General features: G+C 38.8%; 2 protein-coding genes across 8 annotated transcripts in view; both read right to left on the bottom strand.

The window, feature by feature from the left end:
* smoc1 (SPARC related modular calcium binding 1) overlaps nucleotides 1–14,581 on the bottom strand; it is a 573,206-nt gene that overhangs the window by 251,708 nt on the left and 306,917 nt on the right. The gene's annotated exons all lie outside the window — the stretch shown is intronic.
* Nucleotides 1–14,581, bottom strand: part of LOC135561935 (protein numb homolog) — a 118,658-nt gene that overhangs the window by 2,253 nt on the left and 101,824 nt on the right. The window contains 4 exon segments of the mRNA XM_065004408.1: nucleotides 4,636–4,776; nucleotides 4,779–4,793; nucleotides 6,727–7,017; nucleotides 7,211–7,412. Of these exon segments, the coding sequence (XP_064860480.1) occupies nucleotides 4,636–4,776; nucleotides 4,779–4,793; nucleotides 6,727–7,017; nucleotides 7,211–7,412 (649 nt within the window).

Raw genomic sequence — 14,581 nt, 5'->3', positions numbered from 1 at the left:
ATACAGACACCATGTGGTATATAGACATGGTAATATTAGATGATACATACAGACACCATGTGGTATATAGACATGGTAATATTAGATGATACATACAGACACCATGTGGTAATATTAGATGATACATACAGACACCATGTGGTATATAGACATGGTAATATTAGATGATACATACAGACACCATGTGGTATGTAGACATGGTAATATTAGATGATACATACAGACACCATGTGGTATATAGACATGGTAATATTAGATGATACATACAGACACCATGTGGTATATAGACATGGTAATATTAGATGATACATACAGACACCATGTGGTATATAGACATGGTAATATTAGATGATACATACAGACACCATGTGGTATATAGACATGGTAATATTAGATGATACATACAGACACCATGTGGTATATAGACCTGGTAATATTAGATGATACATACAGACACCATGTTGTATATAGACATGGTAATATTAGATGATACATACAGACACCATGTGGTAATATTAGATGATACATACAGACACCATGTGGTATATAGACATGGTAATATTAGATGATACATACAGACACCATGTGGTAATATTAGATGATACATACAGACACCATGTGGTACATAGACATGGTAATATTAGATGATACATACAGACACCATGTGGTATATAGACATGGTAATATTAGATGATACATACAGACACCATGTGGTAATATTAGATGATACATACAGACACCATGTGGTATATAGACATGGTAATATTAGATGATACATACAGACACCATGTGGTATATAGACATGGTAATATTAGATGATACATACAGACACCATGTGGTATATAGACCTGGTAATATTAGATGATACATACAGACACCATGTGGTATATAGACATGGTAATATTAGATGATACATACAGACACCATGTGGTAATATTAGATGATACATACAGACACCATGTGGTACATAGACATGGTAATATTAGATGATACATACAGACACCATGTGGTATATAGACATGGTAATATTAGATGATACATACAGACACCATGTGGTATATAGACATGGTAATATTAGATGATACATACAGACACCATGTGGTAATATTAGATGATACATACAGACACCACCTGGTATATAGACATGGTAATATTAGATGATACATACAGACACCATGTTGTATATAGACATGGTAATATTAGATGATACATACAGACACCATGTGGTAATATTAGATGATACATACAGACACCATGTGGTAATATTAGATGATACATACAGACACCATGTGGTAATATTAGATGATACATACAGACACCATGTGGTAATATTAGATGATACATACAGACACCATGTGGTAATATTAGATGATACATACAGACACCATGTGGTATATAGACATGGTAATATTAGATGATACATACAGACACCATGTGGTATATAGACATGGTAATATTAGATGATACATACAGACACCATGTGGTATATAGACATGGTAATATTAGATGATACATACAGACACCATCTGGTATATAGACATGGTAATATTAGATGATACATACAGACACCATGTGGTAATATTAGATGATACATACAGACACCATGTGGTATATAGACATGGTAATATTAGATGATACATACAGACACCATGTGGTATATAGACATGGTAATATTAGATGATACATACAGACACCATGTGGTATATAGACATGGTAATATTAGATGATACATACAGACACCATGTGGTATATAGACATGGTAATATTAGATGATACATACAGACACCATGTGGTAATATTAGATGATACATACAGACACCATGTGGTATATAGACATGGTAATATTAGATGATACATACAGGCGCCATGTGGTAATATTAGATGATACATACAGACACCATGTGGTACATAGACATGGTAATATTAGATGATACATACAGACACCATGTGGTATATAGACCTGGTAATATTAGATGATACATACAGACACCATGTGGTATATAGACATGGTAATATTAGATGATACATACAGACACCATGTGGTATATAGACATGGTAATATTAGATGATACATACAGACACCATGTGGTATATAGACCTGGTAATATTAGATGATACATACAGACACCATGTGGTATATAGACATGGTAATATTAGATGATACATACAGACACCATGTGGTAATATTAGATGATACATACAGACACCATGTGGTATATAGACATGGTAATATTAGATGATACATACAGACACCATGTGGTAATATTAGATGATACATACAGACACCATGTGGTATATAGACATGGTAATATTAGATGATACATACAGACACCATGTGGTATATAGACATGGTAATATTAGATGATACATACAGACACCATGTGGTATATAGACATGGTAATATTAGATGATACATACAGACACCATGTGGTATATAGACATGGTAATATTAGATGATACATACAGACACTATGTGGTATATAGACATGGTAATATTAGATGATACATACAGGCGCCATGTGGTAATATTAGATGATACATACAGACACCATGTGGTACATAGACCTGGTAATATTAGATGATACATACAGACACCATGTGGTATATAGACATGGTAATATTAGATGATACATACAGACACCATGTGGTATATAGACATGGTAATATTAGATGATACATACAGACACCATGTGGTATATAGACATGGTAATATTAGATGATACATACAGACACCATGTGGTAATATTAGATGATACATACAGACACCATATTGTAATATTAGATGATACATACAGACACTATGTGGTATATAGACATGGTAATATTAGATGATACATACAGACACCATGTGGTAATATTAGATGATACATACAGACACCATGTGGTATATAGACATGGTAATATTAGATGATACATACAGACACCATGTGGTATATAGACATGGTAATATTAGATGATACATACAGACACTATGTGGTATATAGACCTGGTAATATTAGATGATACATACAGACACCATGTGGTATATAGACATGGTAATATTAGATGATACATACAGACACCATGTGGTAATATTAGATGATACATACAGACACCATGTGGTAATATTAGATGATACATACAGACACCATGTGGTATATAGACATGGTAATATTAGATGATACATACAGACACCATGTGGTATATAGACATGGTAATATTAGATGATACATACAGACACCATGTGGTAATATTAGATGATACATACAGACACCATGTGGTATATAGACATGGTAATATTAGATGATACATACAGACACCATGTGGTATATAGACATGGTAATATTAGATGATACATACAGACACCATGTGGTATATAGACATGGTAATATTAGATGATACATACAGACACCATGTGGTATATAGACATGGTAATATTAGATGATACATACAGACACTATGTGGTATATAGACATGGTAATATTAGATGATACATACAGGCGCCATGTGGTAATATTAGATGATACATACAGACACCATGTGGTACATAGACATGGTAATATTAGATGATACATACAGACACCATGTGGTATATAGACATGGTAATATTAGATGATACATACAGACACCATGTGGTATATAGACATGGTAATATTAGATGATACATACAGACACCATGTGGTATATAGACATGGTAATATTAGATGATACATACAGACACTATGTGGTATATAGACATGGTAATATTAGATGATACATACAGACACCATGTGGTAATATTAGATGATACATACAGACACCATGTGGTATATAGACATGGTAATATTAGATGATACATACAGACACCATGTGGTATATAGACATGGTAATATTAGATGATACATACAGACACTATGTGGTATATAGACATGGTAATATTAGATGATACATACAGACACCATGTGGTATATAGACATGGTAATATTAGATGATACATACAGACACCATGTGGTAATATTAGATGATACATACAGACACTATGTGGTATATAGACATGGTAATATTAGATGATACATACAGACACCATGTGGTATATAGACATGGTAATATTAGATGATACATACAGACACCATGTGGTATATAGACATGGTAATATTAGATGATACATACAGACACCATGTGGTATATAGACATGGTAATATTAGATGATACATACAGACACCATGTGGTATATAGACCTGGTAATATTAGATGATACATACAGACACCATGTGGTATATAGACATGGTAATATTAGATGATACATACAGACACCATGTGGTATATAGACATGGTAATATTAGATGATACATACAGACACCATGTGGTATATAGACATGGTAATATTAGATGATACATACAGACACCATGTGGTATATAGACATGGTAATATTAGATGATACATACAGACACCATGTGGTATATAGACATGGTAATATTAGATGATACATACAGACACCATGTGGTATATAGACATGGTAATATTAGATGAATATGAAAGATATGACCATCTGAAGTATCATAATTCATAACGTGTTATTCAAAATGCAGGGAGACGAGGCCTGGAAAAATGAACGTGAACTTGTGTTATTGTGTGTGTCGGCTGTCATGGTTTGTGTCGCAGTGGAGTGTAGTTACCTGGCTGAGCCCCCGGGGGCGCTACAGGTGACTGTGGGGTGGAGGTTGGTCGGGGCATGGGGGCCTGGGAGAAGGGGTCTTCAGGAGGCCCACTGAAGGCTGAGGCGATCTGGGTACACAACGAACTGATGCTGTCCCCTCTCCCTCCACCTCTGGGACTGGAGGAATGGGACATGGACATTTTTCAGACATTCAGCCATGAGGTACCCTCACAAAAAAACACTGTTTATGATGTGTGCTGTCTGGGGGCGCTGAGGACGGAGCAGAAGACACTTTTCTGTTGTGTTGTAGTGGACAGAATCATTATGGACAATACTGTTGTATTGTATTGGACAGAATCATTATGGACAATACTGTTGTAGTGGACAGAATCATTATGGACAATACTGTTGTATTGGACAGAATCATTATGGACAATACTGTTGTAGTGGACAGAATCATTATGGACAATACTGTTGTAGTGGACAGAATCATTATGGACAATACTGTTGTATTGTAGTGGACAGAATCATTATGGACAATACTGTTGTATTGGACAGAATCATTATGGACAATACTGTTGTATTGTATTGGACAGAATCATTATGGACAATACTGTTGTATTGGACAGAATCATTATGGACAATACTGTTGTAGTGGACAGAATCATTATGGACAATACTGTTGTATTGTAGTGGACATAATCATTATGGACAATACTGTTGTATTGGACAGAATCATTATGGACAATACTGTTGTATTGTATTGGACAGAATCATTATGGACAATACTGTTGTAGTGGACAGAATCATTATGGACAATACTGTTGTATTGGACAGAATCATTATGGACAATACTGTTGTAGTGGACATAATCATTATGGACAATACTGTTGTATTGGACAGAATCATTATGGACAATACTGTTGTAGTGGACAGAATCATTATGGACAATACTGTTGTAGTGGACAGAATCATTATGGACAATACTGTTGTATTGTAGTGGACAGAATCATTATGGACAATACTGTTGTAGTGGACAGAATCATTATGGACAATACTGTTGTATTGGACAGAATCATTATGGACAATACTGTTGTAGTGGACAGAATCATTATGGACAATACTGTTGTATTGTAGTGGACAGAATCATTATGGACAATACTGTTGTATTGGACAGAATCATTATGGACAATACTATTGTATTGTATTGGACAGAAACATTATGGACAAAAACATTCTGAAAACCAAAGCTCACATAGCAAGCCACTGATGCCTAATATTGTTTCATACATGGTTACAAAGTGATGTACTGATCTATTGTAGGTGAATGAGACAAGAGTTCAAGATGAGGTCAGACTAGCTACAGACTGACCTGTGTTGATCATAGTGAGGTCAGACTAGCTACAGACTGACCTGTGTTGATCATGGTGAGGTCAGACTAGCTACAGACTGACCTGTGTTGTTCAAGATGAGGTCAGACTAGCTACAGACTGACCTGTGTGGTTCATAGTGAGGTCAGACTAGCTACAGACTGACCTGTGTGGTTCATAGTGAGGTCAGACTAGCTACAGACTGACCTGTGTTGATCATAGTGAGGTCAGACTAGCTACAGACGGACCTGTGTGGTTCATAGTGAGGTCAGACTAGCTACAGACTGACCTGTGTTGATCATAGTGAGGTCAGACTAGCTACAGACTGACCTGTGATGTTCATAGTGAGGTCAGACTAGCTACAGACTGACCTGTGTTGATCATAGTGAGGTCAGACTAGCTACAGACTGACCTGTGTTGATCATAGTGAGGTCAGACTAGCTACAGACGGACCTGTGTGGTTCATAGTGAGGTCAGACTAGCTACAGACTGACCTGTGTTGATCATAGTGAGGTCAGACTAGCTACAGACTGACCTGTGATGTTCATAGTGAGGTCAGACTAGCTACAGACTGACCTGTGTTGATCATAGTGAGGTCAGACTAGCTACAGACTGACCTGTGATGTTCATAGTGAGGTCAGACTAGCTACAGACTGACCTGTGTTGATCATGGTGAGGTCAGACTAGCTACAGACTGACCTGTGTTGATCATGGTGAGGTCAGACTAGCTACAGACTGACCTGTGTGGTTCATGGTGAGGTCAGACTGCATGGTAGGGGGCAGATCGTTCATCCTGAGAGACAGCTGCCGTTTGAAGGGAGAGGAGTTGTTGTTGAGGGCAGGGAACCCTCTGAAGGAACCCTGTCTGGCCAGGACCTCCACCGGGGCGTGTCTGCGGGGGATAACCTGGGGGCCCAGGGGAGGGGAGGAGGAGGGGGACGGTGGCCCTGGTAGAGGGGCCACAGCCTGGTTCACCACACCCTCACTGGGGCCTGAGGAGAGAGGGATGGGGGGCCTGATATCGCCCTCCGCTGTAGGAAACATCAGGGGATGGCAGACCACCAGACAGATACATCATGTAAAGAACGGGTCACAAGAACACACACACACAGACACAGACACAGACACACAGACACAGACACACACACACAGACAGACACAGACACACACAGACACACACAGACACAGACACACAGACACACAGACACAGACACACACACACACCTTTCTTGTCCTGTAACTGCCTCATGACCTCCTCTCGCTCCGCGGCTTCCGTCGCCGTGGTAACTCGGAACGAGCCCTCCCTGGTGAAGGTGGTTCTGTTGGAGTCGAAGGTTGCCGTGACACCACACTCCTTCTCTCTCTTCTGTTTCCTCTCCAGACAGGCAGCGAAGGCACAGCCCACCGAGTGGCTCAGACGCTCTCCCTTTACACAATACCACATAACACATTACCAAATAACACATTACCACATAACATATTACCAAATAACACATTACCACATAACACATTACCACATAACACATTACCACATAACACATTACCACATAACACATTACCAAATAACACATTACCACATACCACATTACCACATAACACATTACCAAATAACACATTACCACATAACACATTACCACATAACACATTACCACATAACACATTACCACATAACACATTACCAAATAACACATTACCACATAACACATTACCACATAACACATTACCACATAACACATTACCACATAACACATTACCACATAACACATTACCAAATAACACATTACCACATAACACATTACCACATAACACATTACCGCATAACACATTACCACATAACACATTACCACATAACACACACATAACACATTACCACATAACACATTACCACATAACACAATACCACATAACACACACATAACACATTACCACATAACACACACATAACACATTACCACATAACACATTACCACATAACACATTACCACATAACACACACATAACACATTACCACATAACACAATACCACATAACACACACATAACACATTACCACATAACACATTACCACATAACACATTACCACATAACACATTACCACATAACACACACATAACACATTACCACATAACACATTACCACATAACACAATACCACATAACACATTACCACATAACACATTACCACATAACACCTTACCACATAACACATTACCACATAACACATTACCACATAACACAATACCACATAACACATTACCAAATAACACATTACCACATAACACCTTACCACATAACACATTACCACATAACACATTACCACATAACACATTACCACATAACACATTACCACATAACACATTACCACATAACACATTAATAACACATTACCACATAACACATTACCACATAACACAATACCACATAACACACACATAACACATTACCACATAACACACACATAACACATTACCACATAACACATTACCACATAACACATTACCACATAACACATTACCACATAACACACACATAACACATTACCACATAACACATTACCACATAACACAATACCACATAACACACACATAACACATTACCACATAACACACACATAACACATTACCACATAACACATTACCACATAACACATTACCACATAACACATTACCACATAACACATTACCACATAACACATTACCACATAACACATTACCACATAACACATTAATAACACATTACCACATAACACATTACCACATAACACATTACTCGCCTCCCTGCAGACCTGGCATCCTTTCACTCCCTCCTCTCTACATTTTCCTCCTCTGTCTCTGCTGCTAAAGCCACTTTCTACCACTCTAAATTCCAAGCATCTGCCTCTAACCCTAGGAAGCTCTTTGCCACCTTCTCCTCCCTCTTGAATCCTCCTCCCCTCCCCCCTCCTCCCTCTCTGCAGATGACTTCGTCAACCATTTTGAAAAGAAGGTCGACGACATCCGATCCTCGTTGCTAAGTCAAACGACACCGCTGGTTCTGCTCACACTGCCCTACCCTGTGCTCTGACCTCTTTCTCCCTCTCTCTCCAGATGACATCTCACGCCTTGTGACGGCCGGCCGCCCAACAACCTGCCCGCTTGACCCTATCCCCTCCTCTCTTCTCCAGACCATCTCCGGTGACCTTCTCCCTTACCTCACCTCGCTCATCAACTCATCCCTGACCGCTGGCTACGTCCCTCCCGTCTTCAAGAGAGCGAGAGTTGCACCCCTTCTGAAAAAACCTACACTCGATCCCTCCGATGTCAACAACTACAGACCAGTATCCCTTCTTTCTTTTCTCTCCAAAACTCTTGAACGTGCCGTCCTTGGCCAGCTCTCCCGCTATCTCTCTCAGAATGACCTTCTTGATCCAAATCAGTCAGGTTTCAAGACTAGTCATTCAACTGAGACTGCTCTTCTCTGTATCACGGAGGCGCTCCGCACTGCTAAAGCTAACTCTCTCTCCTCTGCTCTCATCCTTCTAGACCTATCGGCTGCCTTCGATACTGTGAACCATCAGATCCTCCTCTCCACCCTCTCCGAGTTGGGCATCTCCGGCGCGGCCCACGCTTGGATTGCGTCCTACCTGACAGGTCGCTCCTACCAGGTGGCGTGGCGAGAATCCGTCTCCTCACCACGTGCTCTCACCACTGGTGTCCCCAGGGCTCTGTTCTAGGCCCTCTCCTATTCTCGCTATACACCAAGTCACTTGGCTCTGTCATAACCTCACATGGTCTCTCCTATCATTGCTATGCAGACGACACACAATTAATCTTCTCCTTTCCCCCTTCTGACGACCAGGTGGCGAATCGCATCTCTGCATGTCTGGCAGACATATCAGTGTGGATGACGGATCATCACCTCAAGCTGAACCTCGGCAAGACGGAGCTGCTCTTCCTCCCGGGGAAGGACTGCCCGTTCCATGATCTCGCCATCACGGTTGACAACTCCATTGTGTCCTCGTCCCCAGAGCGCTAAGAACCTTGGCGTGATCCTGGACAACACCCTGTCGTTCTCAAATAACATCAAGGCGGTGGCCCGTTCCTGTAGGTTCATGCTCTACAACATCCGCAGAGTACGACCCTGCCTCACACAGGAAGCGGCGCAGGTCCTAATCCAGGCACTTGTCATCTCCCGTCTGGATTACTGCAACTCGCTGTTGGCTGGGCTCCCTGCCTGTGCCATTAAACCCCTACAACTCATCCAGAACGCCGCAGCCCGTCTGGTGTTCAACCTTCCCAAGTTCTCTCACGTCACCCCACTCCTCCGCTCTCTCCACTGGCTTCCAGTTGAAGCTCGCATCCGCTACAAGACCATGGTGCTTGCCTACGGAGCTGTGAGGGGAACGGCACCTCACTACCTCCAGGCTCTGATCAGGCCCTACACCCAAACAAGGGCACTGCGTTCATCCACCTCTGGCCTGCTCGCCTCCCTACCACTGAGGAAGTACAGTTCCCGCTCAGCCCAGTCAAAACTGTTCGCTGCTCTGGCCCCCCAATGGTGGAACAAACTCCCTCACGACGCCAGGACAGCGGAGTCAATCACCACCTTCCGGAGACACCTGAAACCCCACCTCTTTAAGGAATACCTAGGATAGGATAAAGTAATCCTTCTCCCTCTCCCCCCCTTAAAAGACCTAGATGCACTATTGTAAAGTGGCTGTTCCACTGGATGTCATAAGGTGAAAGCACCAATCTGTAAGTCGCTCTGGATAAGAGCGTCTGCTAAATGACTTAAATGTAAATGTAAATAACACATTACCACATAACACATTACCACATAACACATTAATAACACATTACCACATAACACATTACCACATAACACATTACCACATAACACATTACCACATAACACATTACCACATAACACATTACCACATAACACATTACCACATAACACATTAATAACACATTACCACATAACACATTACCACATAACACAATACCACATAACACATTACCACATAACACATTACCACATAACACATTAATAACACATTACCACATAACACATTACCACATAACACAATACCACATAACACATTACCACATAACACATTACCACATAACACATTACCACATAACACATTAATAACACATTACCACATAACACATTACCACATACCACATTACCACATAACACATTACCACATAACACATTACCACATAACACATTAATAACACATTACCACATAACACATTACCACATAACACATTAATAACACATTACCACATAACACATTACCACATAACACATTACCACATAACACATTAATAACACATTACCACATAACACAATACCACATAACACATTACCACATAACACATTAATAACACATTACCACATAACACATTACCACATTACCACATAACACATTACCACATACCACATTACCACATACCACATTACCACATAACACATTACCACATAACACATTACCACATAACACATTAATAACACATTACCATATAACACATTACCACATAACACATTACCACATAACACATTACCACATAACACATTACCACATAACACATTAATAACACATTACCACATAACACATTACCACATAACACATTAATAACACATTACCACATAACACATTACCACATAACACATTACCACATAACACATTACCACATTACCACATAACACATTACCACATAACACATTACCACATAACACCTTAATAACACCTTAATAACACCCTAATAACACCCTAATAACACCCTAATAACACCCTAATAACACCTTAATAACACCCTAATAACACCTTAATAACACCCTAATAACACCCTATTAACACCCTAATAACACCCTATTAACACCCTAATAACACATTACCACAACACATTACCACCTTAATAACACATTACCGCATAACACATTACCACATAACACATTACCACATAACACATTAATAACACCCTAATAACACCCTAATAACACCCTAATAACACCCTAATAACACCCTAATAACACCCTAATAGCACCTTAATAGCACCCTAATAACACCCTAATAACACCCTAATAACACCTTAATAACACCCTAATAACACCCTAATAACACCCTAATAACACCTTACCACATAACACATTACCACATAACACACACATTACCACATAACACATTACCACATAACACATTACCACATAACACATTACCACATAACACATTACCACATAACACAATACCACATAACACAATACCACATAACACACACATTACCACATAACACATTACCACATAACACATTACCACATAACACATTACCACATAACACATTACCACATAACACACACATTACCACATAACACATTACCACATAACACATTACCACATAACACATTACCACATAACACACACATAACACATTACCACATAACACATTACCACATAACACATTACCACATAACACACACATAACACATTACCACATAACACATTACCACATAACACACACATAACACATTACCACATAACACATTACCACATAACACATTACCACATAACACATTACCACATAACACATTAATAACACATTACCACATAACACATTACCACATAACACATTACCACATAACACAATACCACATAACACACACATAACACATTACCACATAATACATTACCACATAACACATTACCACATAACACATTACCACATAACACATTACCACATAACACATTACCACATAACACATTACCACATAACACATTAATAACACATTACCACATAACACCTTAATAACACATTACCACCTTAATAACACCCTAATAACACCTTAATAACACCCTAATAACACCTTAATAACACCCTAATAACACATTACCACATAACCACCTTAATAACACCCTAATAACACCCTAATAACACCCTAATAACACCTTAATAACACCTTAATAACACCCTAATAACACCCTAATAACACCTTAATAACACCCTAATAACACCTTAATAACACCCTAATAACACCCTAATAACACCCTAATAACACCCTAATAACACCCTAATAACACCCTAATAACACCCTAATAACACCTTAATAACACCCTAATAACACCCTAATAACACCCTAATAACACCCTAATAACACCTTAATAACACCTTAATAACACCCTAATAACACCCTAATAACACCCTAATAACACCCTAATAACACCCTAATAACACCCTAATAACACCTTAATAACACATTACCGCATAACACATTACCACATAACCACCTTAATAACACCCTAATAACACCCTAATAACACCCTAATAACACCCTAATAACACCCTAATAACACCCTAATAACACCCTAATAACACCTTAATAACACCTTAATAACACCCTAATAACACCCTAATAACACCCTAATAACACATAACACCTTAATAACACCCTAATAACAGCCATTCTCCCTGAGACAACACTTCAGTAATAGTATTTGGTATTATCTGTTGTGAAAGCAGCAGCTACTCTTCCTGGGGTCAACATGAAACACGAAACATGAAACACAAAACATGAAACACAAAACATGAAACACAGAACATGAAACACAGAACACAGAACACAGAACACAAAACACAGAACACAAAACATGAAGCACAGAACATGAAACACAGAACACAGAACACAGAACATGAAACACAGAACACAAAACATGAAGCACAGAACACAGAACATGAAACACAGAACACAGAACACAAAACATGAAACAAAGAACACAAAATATGAAACACAGAACACGAAACATGACACAGAACACGAAACATGAAACACAGAACACAAAACATGAATCACTGAACATGAAACACAGAACACAGAACACGAAACATGAAACACAACACAAAACATGAAACACAGAACATGAAACACAGAACACAAAACATGAAGCACAGAACACAGAACACAGAACATGAAACAGAACACAAAACATGAAGCACAGAACACAGAACATGAAACACAGAACACAGAACACAAAACATGAAACAAAGAACACAAAATATGAAACACAGAACACGAAACATGACACAGAACACGAAACATGAAACACAGAACACAAAACATGAATCACTGAACATGAAACACAGAACACAAAACATGAAACACAGAACACAAAACATGAAACACAGAACATGAAACACAGAACACAAAACATGAAACACAGAACACAAAACATGAAACACAGAACACAAAACATGAAACACAGAACACGAAACACAGAACATGAAACACAGAACACAAAACATGAAACACAGAACATGAAACACAGAACACAAAACATGAAGCACAGAACACAAAACACAGAACATGAAACACAGAACACAAAACATGAAACAAAGAACACAGAACACGAAACATGAAACACAGAACACAAAACATGAAACACAGAACATGAAACACAGAACACGAAACATGAAACACAGAACACGAAACACAAAACATGAAACACAGAACATGAAACACCGAACACAGAACATGAAACACAGAACACAAAACATGAAACACAGAACACAAAACATGAAACACAGAACACAAAACATGAAACAAAGAACACAAAACATGAA

The sequence above is a fragment of the Oncorhynchus nerka genome, linkage group LG18 (genome assembly GCF_034236695.1).
Source record: "Oncorhynchus nerka isolate Pitt River linkage group LG18, Oner_Uvic_2.0, whole genome shotgun sequence".
Classification (NCBI taxonomy): domain Eukaryota; kingdom Metazoa; phylum Chordata; class Actinopteri; order Salmoniformes; family Salmonidae; genus Oncorhynchus; species Oncorhynchus nerka.
Note: the sequence above shows the minus strand (reverse complement) of the source record. Positions and strands in the feature narration are given on the sequence as shown.